Source organism: Lemur catta, chromosome 4 (assembly GCF_020740605.2).
Source record: "Lemur catta isolate mLemCat1 chromosome 4, mLemCat1.pri, whole genome shotgun sequence".
NCBI lineage: Eukaryota > Metazoa > Chordata > Mammalia > Primates > Lemuridae > Lemur > Lemur catta.
The window spans coordinates 80,554,520-80,573,255 of record NC_059131.1 but is presented as its reverse complement, the minus strand read 5'-3'; the positions used below and the strand labels follow the sequence as shown (position 1 = coordinate 80,573,255).

The window sequence follows — 18,736 nt, the reverse complement described above, 5'->3', positions numbered from 1 at the left end:
CACAACAGCTCCCAAACGGAGGTAAAATTACCCGTCTTACGTCCCTAGGGGAGAAAAAGGAGTGCAAGACTCAATTCAGACAGAGCCCCCAGGAATCTCCATTTAAGGCGGGTGGCGAGCCAGGGGAGGACCAAGCACTGGAAGAGGAATGCCCTGGCAGCATCTTCCCAACACACTGCACACGGTGACTCACGAACACCTAAATTTTCATATATACATGTATTTCATGTTTATGCCATTCAAATTAAACAAAACACAGAGGTTATTGTTAATAATTATGAACATTTATTAAGCACCAAGAGTATACTGCAATGGTTGCTATATGAAAACATAATTATTGATGTAGTATCCCTGCCATTGAGCTTACAATCTAAAATGAAACACAAGAAGAATGCTATAAGCCTACCTCAAAATTTCCTGAACTTAGAAATGGCTATTTTAGCAAATGGAGGAGGCAACATGACCTATTATTTCACGTATAGTGTTAAGGCTTTGAATATGATCCGAAGAATGTTTTACTTGCACCCATTTTTCCCAATTATATTAGGCTTGCTAAAAGTACTTAGAAATTTGGTAAGAACAATGACTTATTTCAAATTGCCTTGTAGGACTTTAAAACTCAGAGATGCTTATGACCTGAGTTTTCATGCAGCCAGGGCAAGCCTCCTGAAAAATATTATGAACCAGATAAAGTTTGTCTTCTATTCCACTTAAAACTTTGCAACTTCTTCCTTCTTTCCCACATGTGAGGGCTCCAATGATAGCCCCATCAAGGAAGAAATTACTAGATAAACTACCCTAAAGTACTAGAGGCTTAGCAAGTAGAACTTCCAGAAACTATTAATGCGTATTTTAAGAGAAGACTGAGCAAAGACAGCAGGGGGACCTCTGACAACAGGAAGTGCCTGGCTGTGTATGAAATGTAAATGCAAGCAGTCAAGTTCAGGCCATGCATCTTCACAGTGAGGATGAAATATGCAAATGCTTGCTTTTCTGCTCTGTATATCTAGTGTAGGGGTATACAAGAACACAGTATCAAGACTATTGCAAACCCTGTCCTATTTTGCTTATAGTATAATTAATAAATACTTCCATGGTTTTCATTGCTGGTCATATATTAGCTGACAAAGGCACACTGAAGGGATTTGGATTCTTCTATCAAATGCAAAAATTATTTTAAACTACTGAGCACATACAAACTATATATTGATTATTTTCAACATTTGTGATAATTCTTTTAACTCTAAACACTAAAAAATTATTGATTATAAGTTATCTAAAAACAGAAATAGAATTTATTCCGTAGAGTACATGCACAAAACTTTAAAAAAATGCATGCATACAAATATTTTAATGGCAGAGTGGTGGCATCCTGAGATTTATTTTATGGCAAAACTATTTTAGCGATTTTTGGAAAAACCAATAATTTTTCCCCTAAGAGTCTATCTTGGCAATTTTCTTTTTAAATAACAGCAGCAACATTTTAAAAATGTTCATAAAGCTTGCTTTGCATAATAAATTTATCCAGAAAGGATGGTCCAGAAATTTCAGGATAAAACTTTATGAAAATAATTCACTAATTTTAACCTAAAATTGACCTTAAAACACTCCCCCCTTCCAATTTAAAGGTGAAATTTTATACCTTATACTCATAGTAAATAAAATCTAAGATTTGAAATGGAAAACCTGAAACACTTATCAACATTATTCTCTTCTATTAAGATGACAGGAATTAATTTTAATAGGTCTCCTCAGAAAAAGGAGAAAAAAATTTTTTAAAAATTTAATTACAGCTGTGGTAAATGAATTTGGGTTTACCAATCTCAGTCCATGCGCTTATTTTTGGTTGGTATTGTATGAAATGGCTAGAATTCCTGATTAAATATGTGTTTTTCTAAAGCAAGGCAAGTTTGATTATGTATAAAGCATAGATATTAGCATGGCTATAAAGGTAATATGACCAAAATATATATTTACTTTTTTGAAGTGATACATTCCAAGCCACATACAATTTAATTTCATGTCCTATTCTAAGACTGCACATTTGACGTTAAGCTTAGAAGGCATAATTGCTGTAATACATTAAAAAATACTTCATTTTTCCAATATTGTAAAGTATACTGTATTTTCAAATAACTGGTATAAATTTTTTTGCACAAAATTTTAAGACATACTATTAGCTAGCTATAACTACTGTGTTAAGTAATCACATGAAGGAAGAATTCACAAAGAGAGCAAAATACAAAACTAAGCATAATAATTATTGCATTTAAAAAAACCAAATCAAGTAGTTCTGAATACACTTGTTCCTTTTCTTAGTAATGTGTGTATTCATTCATTTTATAACTACTAGTTTGATAAACATACTAAGATTGTATAAGATTTGTTTTTCTTCGTTGGTTATTATTCTTTTCTATATCCTCCCTCAACAGCAGTTGGAGGTAATTTTCTTTTGAATATAAAGTAAATTAATGTTTACACTGTTTTTTACCTGAGTCATGTAAAAGCTGACTCCTTTGATTTTTAAAAAGTTATATTTAATTTTTGGGGCCTTAAGATTAACATTTGACCATGTATTTTTTTGCTATATAGTCTATATGTCAACAAATTTGATAAGGGTTAATTAATAAAGGCAAATCTTGATTTCATCTGTATTTTAAATATGATTATACAATCTTTTTTTTAAATGAGAAAAAGGAGATGAAGAAAACCATTCATGTAGGCATCTAGGTCCTCTTTGCTCTCAACTGCTTTGAGATAAAGCTTTTATAAATAAGGGTGGATCAAATCAAACTCTTATTTTTGTATAGAAGAGAAAAAATATAAAGGAAGTTATTTCCTTCCTAAGGTCTCAGCTAGTTTCTTAAGTCTTTTCTTCAGCTCCAATGGAAATTTCTCATAGCACTTCTTACAGACTGGCTTCATGTCAAACTCCACAAATTTATTCCTAAAGATAATTATAAAAAAAGAGAAATCAGTGGAAATGTATTCAATATATATATAAATAATGTGAAATAATTTTACTGAACTAAATGAAGACAGTACATGATAATATCTATATTCATGTTATTAAAGAATTGTAATTCCAGTCTCAATTCTTATTGTGGTAAATGTAAAAAATTCACAATATTGTTTCAAAAAAATTGTCCTTATACATTGGTCCTATACATCTATCTGTGTAACAAAGACTGTGCATTACATTTTACGTAGTGCAAAGTTAACAGAAAATCTAATGTAAATATAATTTAGGTAAGTAAATTCAATCACATTTTAAAGTGTCATGAGAATACCTTAAAGAATAAATTTACTTAAAGCAAAGAATTATATTTTTGTAGTATGAATGATCTCTTTATTGGAGGTAAAACGATCTTACTTAGTATTTTCTTTTTTTTTTTTTTTTTTTGAGACAGAGTCTCACTTTGTTGCCCAGGCTAGAGTGAGTGCCGTGGCATCAGCCTAGCTCACAGCAACCTCAAACTCCTGGGCTTAAGCGATCCTATTGCCTCAGCCTCCAGAGTAGCTGGGACTACAAGCATGCGCCACCATGCCCGGCTAATTTTTTCTATATATATTTTTAGTTGTCCAGATAATTTATTTCTATTTTTTAGTAGAGACGGGGGTCTCACTCTTGCTCAGGCTGGTCTCGAACTCCTGACCTCGAGAGATCCTCCGGCCTCGGCCTCCCAGAGGGCTAGGATTACAGGCGTGAGCCACCGTGCCTGGCCTACTTAGTATTTTAAATTAAGTAGCTACGAGGTTTCATCCTTCCTGTTATAAAATTGTTTTCCTCTTATCTCCAAAAACAACAAAAAAATCACCTTAAATCTTTTTTAAAATTATCTTAAGTCATAATGGGTTATTTTGGTTGTTTGACAGAAAGGTTGGGAAGGGAGATATAAGCAAGTTTTTAATCACTCTTAAAAAACACAAATGTATGGCCGGGCACGGTGGCTCGCACCTGTAATCCTAGCACTCTGGGAGGCCGAGGCGGGCAGATCGTTTGAGCTTAGGAGTTCAAAACCAGCCTGAGCAAGAGCGAGACCCCGTCTTTTCTAAAAAATAGAAAGAAATTAGCTGGACAACTAAAAATACATAGAAAAAATTAGCCGGGCATGGTGGTGCATGCCTGTAGTCCCAGCTACTTGGGAGGCTGAGGCAGTAGGATTGCTTGAGCCCAGGAGTTTGAGGTTGCTGTGAGCTAGGCTGATGCCACGGCACTCTAGCCAGGGTGACAGAGCAGAACTCCGCCTCAAAAAAAAAAAAAACAAAAAAACCCCCACAAATGTAACTAAATCACTCATGGTTATATCGTAAATGGTAGCTGTTTGGAGAACTCAATTATTCTTTTTAAAAGCAAGAGCAATACATATTATCAATTTGTTTATAAAACAGTCCTAAAGAAGACACCTTCTTAGATGGCCTCCTGACCACTGGTAATGCATTTTCAATATTACAGTAGCTTATTACTGTTTGAATTCGGGGTCTTTAATTTTGAATTAATACACAACTTTTTAACTTATCTGTGAAATTATATTTAGGAAGCATTTGTGGACCAAGTCTAGTGGTACATTGTCATCTATGACAAAAATTATAAAATTTGCTGATATAATTTTTAATGTATTTTTCAAATATATTAAACTAGATTTTTGCTTCAAGATCATTTTAAAGAACAATGTTAATAACAAAGTTAATTTCTACCTACATAGATAAAATGAAAAATCTTCTATTTTAACACACCACACTGGGAATTATTTTATAGCTGTTTTTCACAGAGACCCTTATGCTGACAATAATTCAAATATTACATTTCAACTGGCAGATCAAATGCTTCAAGGGGGCAGTTTGATTTAAATAATACAGTTGCGTTAATTTCTGTCAAGATCTACTTAGAACAAAAGCTATTAAAACTGCCTTTTTTTTGATGAAAGAAAAAATTTACTCCTGCTTTCAGAGAGACTACTTAGCAAGCCTTCCATTGTTTTCATTTTATGTTTGCATTTTAATTCCCCTTTATGAAATTTTTAGAGCTCTAAACACAATAGTAATCATGGGGGGAAAAAATCATGCCAGTAATTCAACAGAATTTGGAAGACTGAAATACTTCCCTTGAAACTGAGGAATAATGAATTTGAAAACATCAAGGAAATGAATTCTTAAATTGTAGCATATGGACATTGTATGAAAGCATATAAAAACATCACAGAGGCCAGGCGCGGCGGCTCATGCCTGTAATCCTAGCCCTCTGGGAGGCCGAGGTGGGTGGATCGCTCGAGGTCAGGAGTTTGAGACCAGCCTGAGCGAGACCCCGTCTCTACCAAAAAAACAGAAATAAATTATCTGGACAACTAAAAATATATATAGAAAAAATTAGCCGGGCATGGTGGCGCATGCCTGTAGTCCCAGCTACCTGGGAGGCTGAGGATTGCTTAAGCCCAAGGAGTTTGAGGTTGCTGTGAGCTAGGCTGATGCCACGGCACTTACTCTAGCCTGGGCAACAAAGTGAGACTCTGTCTCAAAAAAAAAAATCATAGAGAGCAGATATCTTATGTAAATTAGATGGACTTTGCTTAGATATGAAACATGGCAAAAGAATTTAATATAGAACTTACAACACATGCATTTTTAAAAATATCAAACAACACTTAGAATCTATCAATTAAATGATTTTAGGCAAAGAAACCAAAGACCAGGATTTTAAAAGCTGTAGTTATCAGATAAAAATACTTTAAAACTTTTCTTAGTGTCTATTAAGAGATTGGAATTCTTCCCCTTGAATCTATTATTTAAAAAAAAAAAGAAAAGATATCTATACCATATTATGATTTTAAAAAAAGGTGAGTGAGTCTACAGATTAAGTGAAATATGTGAGCACATGCTGGTATTAAGTATGTAACTTATTCAGTCTTTATAATTTTAATAACTATGCAAAAGGATCAACTCTACACAGGACAAATGCTTGTATTTCAATCTCTGACACCTACAAATACATGACAAAAAGGGGCCAGGGTGGGAGGTGATAGGGAGAATGCAAAAGACAGAAACAGAACAAAAACATATTCCAAAGGACTAACCAAAGAAGAAAGCAGTGAAAATGATGACAGAAGGGTAGAAAAGTTTACAAACAGACTGGCTTTTTCTTTTTCTGCTTGTCCTTATCCTTTGCTTCTCTCTCCCGTTTGGCAAGTCGCCTCTTAAATTCTTCTGGCATTTTCTCATAACAGTGTTTGCAGACTGGCTTTAGATCAATTTCAACAAACTTATCCCTTTGAGTAGGACAAAGAAGGAACAGAATAAAGAACAGGGAACAATTAAAGGAAGAAACTTTACTTGCAGAAGGCCTGAAGAGAAAGAAGTAAGGAATCAAATAATTCTTTTTTTAAATTCTATACCCCAAAGTTTTCAGTCTTAGGATTCACACTGGATTAAACCATAGACTTACTTGAGTGTTAACTTAGTGTTGCAGGTAGAACAGGCAAAGCAGTTCACGCACCAGGCCTTATTAAGAGCAGAGACCACTAGAAAAAGAGGAGAAGGATCTGGTCACACAGATACACTGGTATAGGAAGCGGGGCAGCTTAAATTTGCCAAATCTAAAACAGAACTAAGGCTATTTCCATGTCACTTGGAGGAGGTTCTCAAGAACCTCTTTCTTGAGAGGTTCTTTACCTGCAAAAGAATAACATAGCTAAAAAGCTCAGTGCCATTAATTAACGTGTATCGAGTCAATCAATTTTATTAATTTATTAGGACTATTTTTCTCACACTATTAAATAAATATGCAAACCAAACACTTATGTCTTCTGTGACTGTAGGCTTCAATTTAGGGAAGATTATTATTACCTTTTTCAACCTTTATTTATACAGTTGTCCCTCAGTATTTGCAGGGGATTAGTTCCAGGACCCCCCAATGATAGCAAAATCTCAGATGCTCAAGTCCCTGATATAAAATGCACATAACCTACATATATCCTCTCCTACACAATTACTTATAAATACCTAATACAATGTAAATGATATGTAAATAGTTGTTATAATTTATTGTTTTGTTATTTGCATTTTTATTTTTGTTTGTTGTTGGATTTTTTTCCAGAATATTTTCTATCCATGATTGGTTGAATCCACAGATGTGGAATCCTCAGATACAGAGGACCAATTGTAATTAATTCTTCTCTCTCCTTAAGTAACCTGTGAGGCATATTGACGATACATACCACATCTCATACCAACAACTACGCCCCCTCGGCTCTGTGGACAACACAGTGATGCACACACGAATTATGTAGCTCCGGCCAGCTTTTCTGGCACAGTGCTGACCGATCAGCACGCTCTCTGCTGTTTTTGTCCCTACTGCCATTGGCCCAACAAAGAAATATGAACTTGATAAATAATTTTTTAAAGTCCAGACATTAACTTCTTTGCCCATATGAGTCTTTTTTCCAAAGCTAACAGTAAGAAAATAGCCTCTTGATAGCTTCTTTTGCCTGGCAACTGTTTCACACAGGAGGAAGATGAGTTTTATTTTCAACAGCACCAAAGATTGTTTTCCTGAACTAACCTTTTCACAAACTACACATGAACAGTGTTTCAGAAAGTATTTCCTGGATTAGGTGAAGTCTGCTGAGAACCATGAATCATGCTGAAAACAGGATTGTTTAAAACTTTGCCAGGAAGTCTCTGGCAGAATTGTGCTAGTAATGATTACCAAACACAGCTGCTTCCTTTCTGTTCCAGTCAGTCATCCCAGCCTAATTACCTCAGTACAAGGGTGGTAAGTCCCAGGTATGCTTGCTGATAACTGCCAGGTTTTAGCATGTGCAGGTTAAAGGGACTCTTCCCAACTACCACAGCAGATTAAACTGTTCCCAATAAACATTGCTCTAGAGCTTCCAGGAACCGGAAATAGAAACAGGTCTTAGGGTCCACCAGGAAGAGTTCCCACAATTGCTAGCATAACAGCACTGTGGCAGTGGCCTAAAGTATTATCACAAACAAGTAACAAATCCAACTCTCAGATATTATATCACTACTATAGATGACTTGGGAAGTATGCCAAAGAAAGAGAAAAAGTAACTGATAACGATCCCATTTCAAACAATAGCAATCACCAACCTCTTTCAATTTTCACATTACCTAAGTGTTTTTGTGTTAAAATGGTGCCATATAAAATCCACACAGAAACTTACCATCACCTTCTATAACACGGTTGCAGTGGAAACAAACATCACCAAATAGCTGAAAATGAAGATATGTTAGAATTAAATTTTAGAACACTGAACAGTTAATATAATTTCAGTTCTTTATCACTTAAAGACAAATAATTCACTATCTAAATCCAGAATTTCCTACTAGTAAAGAAAATTAGTAAAAGCTCATTGACAAGTTTTTACTTCTTATAATGAAAATAATTTACTTTTCATCATTAAAAAAAATCTTTCTAGATGATGATTTGAGCATCCAAATAATTGAGTAATAAAAAAATATAGAAACCTGTAAATCCATATGGATAAGAAAGATAAATGAAAAAAACCTATAGATGGGAGAGGAAAATAGGCTCTTGCTCAGGCAGAACGCTGAGAACCAACTAAGTGTGGGGTGTGGGGCTGGAGCAGGCAAGAATTATCACGGGGTGCTACATTGAAGGCGGGGGCACATTTACATGGTTATAAAATGAGTGCCCATAAATTGTTTATTATAATACTTGTCTGAGAGGGAGGGAAATAGTAATTCATGGTGGAAATACGAGCCAGCTCCGTGCCTGTGCCTGGGTGACCACCAGTGTCAAGGAGATCAGTACAGAGCCCTCTAGAAGCAAGGCCCTGAGAGGACACATCACCACCTGCACAGTGCTGCAGCCTAGAGCGTGTCAGCCCGTTATCTTGTCTAATCATGAAAAACCAGCAGATGAACCCAAGTACAAAGCAGTCTATTAAGGGGGCATGGGAATCTGCAGACTTTAAAAATGTCATCAAAAATTTTTAAAAAGGTTCTGGAAATGTTCCAGATTGAAGCTGGCTAAAGAAGAAACATGACAATCCTAGACTAGGTCTAGTCCAGGAGTGCTATAAGGACATTATTGGGTCAAATGATAAAATTTAAATAAATGGATTATTGTATCAATACTGATAACTACAATTAAATAAAAGAGTCTCATGTTCTCGGGAAATATACATTGAAGTATTTACAGGTAAAGGATGATGATAAACTTACTGTCAAATGCTTCATTAAAAAAACTTTGCATGTGTTTGTATATAAAGATACGTGTATTTATGTAAGTGTTTTTATATAAGCAAGATCTAATGCATGCAAATGATGATGCAAATGGTGAATCTGAGTAAAAGGTATATAGGTATTCTTTGTATTTTTTATTTTACAATTTGTCTGAGTCTGAATGTATTTCCCAAATAAAAAGTTAAAAATAAATCTCTATAGACAAACGTACATTTTCTAAGACATTTCCTTGTAGCTAAAATATGGATAAGATTAAATTCATAAAAGTATATGAGTAAAATACCTGATTATAGTGGGTTTCACAATATGCGAGGCCCTTCCTCTCATAATGGCGATGTCCAAGAAATGGTTTTTCACACTTGGCGCAAACAAAATGCTGGAAAAAATTGCTATAAGTCACTTTTGAATTGCCATATTTTAACCTATCCTCAGAGAAGATACGTGTTCATTTGGCCATAGGTAACTCTGTAATACTTTTACAGTCTTATTTCAGGTGTCTGTGAGTCTTTGACAGGTTACTTTACAACCCAGCCCATTCAAACAACACAAAACGAGAAAAGAGATGAACATCTTAATAGCATCTGTAAATAGCTGCTGCTGGATGCAGAAGACCATGACACTTCTTGCTTCAAGAAGGATTTAAGAACAAAAGTGCACATCTTACATCTTACTAAGAGATCACAAAATCAGTGTGCATTCTGTATTCTTTAACCTTTAGAATCTCCTAATCTTGCTAACATACCTGAACCATGGACATTCAAAAGTACCGGTTACCCCTATGCCACTTACAACTCACCTCCACATGCCACTGTTTGCCCATGGCATTTACCACACGCCCCTCTATGGGCCGTCGGCAAGCGCCACAGATGGGGACTCCCATTTTATCATGGCACGGCAAGCAGTACAGCTCCCCTTTCAGCTCCCGGGCATCAGCTGTCAGCTCCTTCCTGTCCATGAGAAAGACACCCAACTGAATACCACTACTAAGAGAGGGAGAAAGAACAGGCAACCAATCTGGCTTGCACACTTTTTATAAGGTTCTGAAAGATAATATTGCGACCATCCCTGGTAATTTCTTTTTCCTTCTTTAGAGGTGACCAGAGTAACCTGAATTATTAGGCTTGAGCACGTTTCAGATTCCCATCCAAACATCAGTATCTTGTAATGAGGATAAGATACAAGAATAGGTCAGATATATATGACCACCCCAATATTTATCATTTCCTCCTCATATCATCACATTACATTTTAATCCATTTGTCTTTCTTAAAAAGCTACAGGGAATAATCACATTGCTAAGGGTAGACACAGTAATACTACCTGCTATGGTGTGAATGTGTCCCCCAAAGTTCATGTGTTGGAAACTTCATCCCCAATGCAGAGATGTTGGGAGGTGAGACCTTTAAGAGGTGATTAGGTCATGTGGGCTCTGCCCTCATAAATGGATTCATGCCATCATGGAGGGAGTGTGTTCCTTATAAAACGATGAGTTCAGCACTGTACCCTCCCTCCCTCTTTTTCTCATCCACGTGATGCCTTCTGCCATGTTATGATACAGCAAGAAGGCCCTCACCAGATGCTGGCCCCTCAGTGTTAGACTTCCCAGCCTCTAGAACCATGAGCCGAATAAATTTCTGTTCATTATAAATTACCCAGTCTGTAGTATTCTATTCTAGGAGTGCAAAATGGACTAAGATACTACCTTTCCAAACTAACTGAGGAGTTTGGAGACTAGTTCCATTTATTAACAGCTATTTAAATTGTCACAAGCTGTTAAGAACAGTTAGGGGTTAATAGAAAATAAACAATGAAATGCCCATAATTTTCCTTCTCCAAATGCTCAAATTAGCTATTATTTTCAGTATCCTATGTCCATAAAAATTTGGCCAGAGAAGGCCCCAATTAGCCAAATGGACTTGTTTGAATTTCATCTGTTTTAAATAATTCTCTATGAGAGACGCTAATGAAAAGTGGACAGAGAAATATCCTGCAAGAGGAAGGATAGGCAAGAAGATTAGGTAAGGCATAAACTGATAATTCAATCACAAAAGATGAGAGGTGGCTGGACTTACACCACAAAACTGTTTTCTTAATCTTTAATCTACTGTTTTTTCTCCTCCCTTCTGTAATTTAGCATGTAAGCTCATACTGACTATAGTAAAGACCTTTTTTTCAGTAAATTTTTATACTAGGTAGCAAATTCTGAAAATTCATAGACTAATAATTTATAACTTTTTGAAGATAAAAAATTAAATATATACCCTTTAGATGTATAATAAATCAAGCAAAATTAAATAAATATAATTAAATACATTTTAAGATAACACTCTATTACAACTGTAAAAGTTATGTATATACAGAGATAAGACTTTTTTTAGTCTTTGGATTCTGAATTAGAAAAACATAGTGATGAAAAACACACTTTTGGAGATAAATGGGTATATTTTAATGTGGACTGATATATTAAAAAATTATTGGTAATTTTTTTTAGGTATGATAAGAGTATTGTAGTTTTATAGGAAAATGCCCTTATTTTTAGATGTATACTGAGAGTCATTATGTCTACAACTTGCTTTCAAACTGTTCAGTGAAAAATGTGTGGCAAAACATTAACTGGTAAAAGGTATTCATCATATCATTGTCTTGACCCTTCTGTAGGTTTAAAATTTTCTAGACTAAAAGTTGGAGAAATACAATTTGGTTTGCCGGAGTAACAGAAATACAGATAAATGTAATCTTTTATTTCCACTGCTTATGCAATAAAAAAGAAACAAATCCAAATACCCGCAGTTGGCACAGTTGAAGTGGTCTGGGTGGTAAGGGTCGTTCTTGAAGATCAGAGGTTGCTCATCGATGATGGCGTGGCATTTCTGGCAGATGTACTTCCCCAGGCCTCTGGCTTTCTCACGATTATGACAAGGGCGACACAGGTGTCTAGACAGAGCCAAAACTTAAATGAAAAATCTTAGTTTTGTTCTAATAATTAAAAAGAAATATGCTTCCCATACCTCTGAAAAGAAATGAAGGAAACCATTTCTTAAAAATCACTCCTGTGCTTTAGAGAAGAATCAAGCTACATGAAAATGTGTTCCAACCCCGAAACATGATTTTCACGAAAGTCCATCTATGTATGCCTCCCCTGTTGGTGGCTCAGCCATGCATGGAGCAGTCACGCCCCGAGCACAGAAACTGCAGGGCCCTGTCCTAGCGTGCATTACAGAGTCAATGCACTTCAGTGTCTTGGTTCCCAAGCCCTAAACTCAGTGTCCCAGAGCACTGTCTTACATCCCACAGGGAAAACACACACAACCCTGTAACAGTCATGTTGTCCACCCACATCCAACAAGGGTAGAAAACTCCTACCTCCCAGCATTCTTGACAAACCCAATATCAGCCAGAACTTCCTGGCAGAGGTCACAGCGGAAGCACTCAGGATGCCAACTGTTATTCATGGCTTTGATAACTCGGCCAATGATGAATTCACCTGTGGGAAAGCAACACACACAGGATGTCACTTGTAAATCCTAAGTAATAAGTGTGGCACCTTATTTATTAAAAGAAAGGAAAAAAAAGTAAGGAAAAAATGTGTTTAAAGCTTTCTCCATAAAGAGGGACTTTTTATTTATTTATGTGTCTATCAGAGTAAGTACCACATTAGAAAAAAATGGTTTTTATTTCACCTGAGTCCTTGTTTTTGATTCAATAGCCATATTTTTGGGCTGTTTTATGACATCTCTGAACAAGCTTTCCTTTTCCAAACAATGTACTGGGTTCTCTTGAATGCCTTTTGGTTATTTCTGGTCAGTGTTGACACAGAAATCTACTGCATATTTTCTTATAACCCATATTTAATTTCTTTTTTCACTAAACCTTTAAAACATTCTACTCAGTCTCTTCAATCTCTAGAAACCTAAAAGAGGTATTAGCAACCGGTGCAGTGGCTAAAACGCAAGCAAGTCAAGTACTTTTGTACCATCAAAGCAAACCCTAAGCATCTGTAAGCATCTTAAGTACCTCACTGATATCTTCCCAGTCTCTTTCCTGGCAAATCCAAAGGCTAGATAAAGATTACAGTAACAGGCCGGGCGCGGTGGCTCACACCTGTAATCCTAGCACTCTGGGAGGCCGAGGCGGGTGGATCGCTCGAGGTCAGGAGTTTGAGACCAGCCTGAGCAAGAGACCCCGTTCTCTACTAAAAAAATAGAAAGAGATGATCTGGCCAACTAAAAATAAATATAGAAAAAATTAGCAGGGCATGGTGGCGCATAGCCTGTAGTCCCAGCTACTCGGGAGGCTGAGGCAGTAGGATCGCTTAAGCCCAGGAGTTTGAGGTTGCTGTGAGCTAGGCTGACACCATGGCACTCACTCCAACCCGGGCAACAGAGTGAGACTCTGTCTCAAAAAAAAAAAAAGATTACGGTAACAAAAGAACACTCCAAAAGACCAACTAATAGAAGTCCTATTTCTCTAAATACCTTTATCTATACTCTAGATGTCCTTAAAAATCAACTCTCTTGGCAGGCGCGGTGGCTCATGCCTATAATCCTAGCACTCTGGGAGACAGAGGAGGGAGGATTGCTTGAGATCAGGAGTTCGAGATCAGCCTGAGCAACAGCAAGACCCTGTCTCTAATAAAAATAGAAAAAAAATAGCAGGGTGTGGTGACGTGGGCTTGTAGTCTCAGCTACTCTGGAGGCTGAGGCAGGAGGACTGCCTGAGCCCAAGAGTTTGAAGTCACAGTGAGCTAGGATGACGCCACTGCAACAGAGGGAGACTCTGTCTCAAAAATAAAAAAATCAACTCTCTCCAGGTTTTGGTACTCTTCCAATTTGTTACATATTAATAATAAAGAAGAAGACTGATAAAGTACCTACCAATTATTTAATATAGTGAGCACCAAAAACTATTTTTACCATTGATATCTTTAATAATGTTAAGTGACTGAAGTGATTTTGAAACTCACTTTTTACTTTACACTCAGCAGCAAAACTTACCACACTGGTGACAGCAAGGAGCAAAGAGCATCTGAAAATCATGTTCACAGTATTTTCTTCCTTCAAACTGAAAGAGAAAGTACTGTTAACTTACAAATATGAAACAGTCACAGGAGGAATATAATTATTCAGTGGAGACATACAGGAAAGGAAAAGATGTTTCTGAACCAAGAGTCCTACCCTAAGAATTTATAATTCTACCAGGATTTTTAAAACCAGATATCCGTTGGTACCTTCCATACACCTCCATGTTGGTATAGGAAAGATACCTTGAGTTGAGACTAGGATGAACGTTATACCTCAGAGACTGGTGACCTGGCCTCTGACTGTGCTTAACTGTTTCTGGCTCACCTACTCTACCTTTAAGAAGCTGATGACAGGCTGGGCAAAGTGACTCATGCCTGTAATCCTGGCACTCTGGGAGGCCAAGACAGGAAAATTGCTTGAGGCCAGGAGTTCGAGACCAGCCTGAGTAAAACCAAAACCCTGTCTCTACTAGAAACAGAAAAAATTAGCCAGGTGTAGTGGTACATACCTGTAGTCCCAGCTACTTGGGAGGCTGAGGCAGGAGGATCACTTGAGCCTAGGAGTTTGAGGTTGCTGTGAGCTAGGCTGACACCATGGCACTCTAGCAATAGAGTGAGATGAAAGAAAAGAAAAGAAAAGAAAAGAGAAGGGAAGGGAAGGGGAGGGGAGGGGAGGGGAGGGGAGGGGAGGGGAGGGGAGGGGAGGAAAGGGAAGGGAAGGGAAGGGAAGGGAAGGGAAGGGAAGGGAAGGGAAGGGAAGGGAAGGAAGGAAGGAAGGAAGGAAAGAAAATGCATTTCTTTCATTCACCTCCACTGCATGCAGGCATGATAAAGCTCAGACAATATTTGTGTAATGAACAATAGGAAATAAGTAAAGAGTACCAAGATTTTGAAGTATAGCCTGCAAATGTTTATGTTAGAAAAAGTCTAACTTAGTTCCTAGTTAGTACATTAGCATTTTATCTCGTAGTCTATACCATCCAAGCATTGTATATATATTATTGTATTTATTAAGTACCTATTATACATCAGATACTAAATGAGTACTAGAGATACCAAATTAATTTGGACAGTCCTTGCATCAGAGGTATTCAAAGTTAGATGAGAAGACAAACATATAAATAAATATCTACAATAAAGTATGGTCAATGTTCTCCATGCTAGAGATATAAACAAACTGCCGTATGGACTCAGAGAAGATAAATGAAACGAAAGAGATGAGATTAGGCTGAAAACACCATTAATGATGTCCTGTAATAAGAGACACCCAGGGCAAAACTACTATTCCCTACTAATGACAGATACTGCAGAGCACAGGAATCAATAATTCTACCTTACATTTTTCAGTGGGAATGGATGACCATCTTAATGACAGACTTTAAGTTCACTTTTTTTTCTTTAATTTTTTTTTTTTTTTTTTTAAGACAGAGTCTCACTCTGTTGCCCAGGCTAGAGTGCCATGGCATCAGCCTAGCTCACAGCAACCTCAAACTCCTGGGCTCAAGCAATCCTACTGCCTCAGCCTCCCAAGTAGCTGGGACTACAGGCATGCACCACCATGCCTGGCTAATTTTTTCTATATATTTTTAGTTATTTGGCTAATTTCTTTCTATTTTAGTAGAGACGGAGTCTTGCTCTTGTTCAGGCTGGTCTCGAACTCCTGAGTTCAAACGATCTGCCGGCCTCGGCCTCCCAGAGTGCTAGGATTACAGGCGTGAGCTACCACGCGCGGCCTAAATTCACTTTTTAAACCACATAATCTAGTGGGATTCAAGTTCACCTTGAGTAAGGAGTCAATAAGGACAATAATCCTGGTTGCTACTATATCACTCTTAGGAGGAACTGCAGCCAAGCCAGAAATACCAGTGCTCCCATCTCCAGACATACCTTTTAGTGAGTGGTTAAGAAAAAAGCATCTCATTCTAGACTTGCCTCTGTGGACAGAGGGAAGAATGTCCTGATTAAGCCAAACTATCAGAAAGTTCCTCAGTAAAAGTGAAGCACATTTTCAAGGGAAAGTGAGTGCAGAGGACCCACCTATAAGCCTTCACAGCTAGTCTTCCAGAGAAAAGAAAGATTAGAGTGGAACTCAGGGAAGGATGATGTTTTAATAATGAGACAAAAGCAATAACAAAGGTGTAGAGTGGGAAAGATGCATTTGTTATTAGACAAAGAATGAAACACATAAGTTGTGTCTCAAATGGAAGTTTTTGATCTTCCTTTTCTGGAAAACAATTTATTGCTGGACATAACTGAAAATGCAGATTATCTGTTAGAAGCCCTGGATAGCTTTTTCTCTAATATCATTCGACCAAAAGGAAAGCTCTTATTCTCCACATGCAGGTTTACAAATGCCTGGCCTGGAAAAGGGGTCTAAACAGTAAACACTGCAGCTAAAATAGAACTCTTAAGAGAGCGCAAGCTGGGCAGCAGCCCATTAATAGCCTAGTTCTGGGTATTCATAGCATCTTTTCGAATAACGCCAGATAGACCAGGGAGGTATTATTTATAGTCCAGTGTGAGGTGGGCGGGAGGACAGGATGAGTCATGCTTTATTCTGCTCTGCGTGAGGCTGTTACTGAGCCTTTGCCTCTGACTCAGCACCAGTGGCCTTGCGGCTGACAGGCCCAGCGCGGCACCAGGAGCTTAGGAAGCGGCCGAGCTCTCGAGCTCATTAATGAAGGCAGTTTAACAGTAGTATTCATTCCCGTGGCAGGCAAAAGAACAACACACAATACGGGGGAGAGAAATTGATGGAGGGATGGAGCTCCGGGTGCTCCCAGAGGGAGCAGGAGGCCCAGGAAGTAAGGAAAATATTCGCGAAAACAGGGCCACTCTTTCTCTCCGAGTTCTTCTATATTGCTCTTCTGGACTCTCTCCTGAGGCCTTTGCCAAAATCACCCACTTCAATAAAAATATCTTATGTTTAAAAATAATATGTAAAGGAAAGAATACTGTATCAGGTATTAGGAGACCAATTAGGTTCTAATCGCTTTTGTGCTTCAAACCTGCTGTGTTATCAAAGACAATTCAACCCCTCTGGGCCCTAAGAGGGAAAAACAGGGAGGGCTAAAGAAGGGATTTATATAGTATGAAGACTAATGTTCCCCCTAGAGCCAGATTTCTAGGATTTCCTTCAGTGTTCCCAGCACGCCCCCACTGCAGCCAAGTTAGAGATTTGAGAGCCTTTTGTCAGGACTCTACAGAAGTGGGTCCTTAGGTCCCTTTACCCAAATTGAGTAACACTCACCACTACCACCAGCAAACTCCCCTTCTCTTCCTGCTGCCTCAGAGCCCAGAGCTTTCCTTTTTCTCCTTCTTACCAAGGCCAGCTACTACAGCCTCAGCAGGGTCTCTAGGCCTGATGCCCCCCATGCATACCGCCCGGAGCTCCTCTCCCATCCTCTTCTCTCCTGCTCCTGTCCCACCTCACAATGGTCCCTTGCCCATCCCATTCCCAGAGCCATCATCCCTGGCAGGGAAAAAAAAAAGAGATTCCCACTGACCAGGAAGGAGTCGGGAAGAACTGGAAGAGAAAACAAAGTCCTTTTCCCACTGCTGAGGTTTTTGTTGTAGGCAATTTGTGTTTCTGGGATACAGCAGGAGCTCAAACAAATGTGTGTTAGTGAATACAACAGCATCTCCTAACCCACCTCCTAAAGCTGCTTCCCAGAGTCACATTACAACTTTCATGCTATAGTTGTGTATCTCCTGTCCCCATGATGGGGTAAATCGCTTTTCTGCAGGCTGGCCTGAGAACTTCACTCCCATGAGGATTGTTTCTATGGGAAAATGCTGCCTGAGTGGCAAACAATTGACTTACTAATGACCTTTGTAAACTACCTTTCCTTCCTCAGGCATGGCCTTGTAGAACAGGAAAATTTAAAAGAGCAGCCATTTCTGGCTATAAAATAATTCCACATACATATATTATCATATAGAGATAGATGTACATATACACACAAATATGTAAGGAGTAAGGTGGTAAAAGTAAATTACCTAACTGATCTCTGTGACACACACGTACATCCGGACAAAACTTGTCTTCATTTACAGATTGGGGTCAGCTTCCCTAGACTATCCCCCCCAAATACATGTTTACTGTGAGAAGGGGGTTTTCAGTAATGGTGAGAATACTGAATATACTACAAAGCAAGGGTAGACCATTATGTTAACACTTGAAGATCAAGAAAAACAAACATCTGGAAAAGAACACAGATACACAGAAGGTCTAACTATAGACAGTATGGTTCCACAAAGTGGTCATGTCCAAACAAGATCTTCTTTAGAAAATAAATGCATGGGAATGCCTCCTTGTGGCTAGGAAGTCATGAAGCAGGTGACACACCACACACTGTCCTTTAGAAAGCATGTCCCGTGGTCCTCTGAGAAGGTGGAAAGACATAGAGGCAGAAATCAGCAAGGTATATGCAGAGGCAAGCAAGTACCTGAGTGGAGAGGCCAGAAAAACTGTGGCTGAAGATTTTG

The 18,736-nt window shown here is 37.9% G+C and overlaps 1 protein-coding gene across 8 annotated transcripts in view; it reads right to left on the bottom strand.

Moving 5' to 3' along the window:
- Positions 1-262: 262 nt before the first annotated feature.
- Positions 263-18,736, bottom strand: part of LIMS1 (LIM zinc finger domain containing 1) — a 132,517-nt gene continuing 114,043 nt past the window's right edge. For 5 of the 8 annotated variants that reach the window (XM_045550364.1, XM_045550366.1, XM_045550360.1 and 2 more), the window contains exons 3-10: positions 14,223-14,289; positions 12,592-12,712; positions 12,013-12,162; positions 10,025-10,175; positions 9,512-9,604; positions 8,184-8,232; positions 6,440-6,515; positions 6,074-6,263 (exon numbers count right to left, since the gene is read on the bottom strand). In XM_045550364.1, coding sequence (XP_045406320.1) covers positions 6,116-6,263; positions 6,440-6,515; positions 8,184-8,232; positions 9,512-9,604; positions 10,025-10,175; positions 12,013-12,162; positions 12,592-12,712; positions 14,223-14,289 — 855 coding nt within the window. In that variant the 3' untranslated portion in view covers positions 6,074-6,115. Of the gene's footprint in view, positions 2,948-6,073; positions 6,264-6,439; positions 6,516-8,183; positions 8,233-9,511; positions 9,605-10,024; positions 10,176-12,012; positions 12,163-12,591; positions 12,713-14,222; positions 14,290-18,736 lie in introns of those variants that run through there. The other 3 variants (XM_045550365.1, XM_045550363.1, XM_045550359.1) reach the window with 1 other exon arrangement.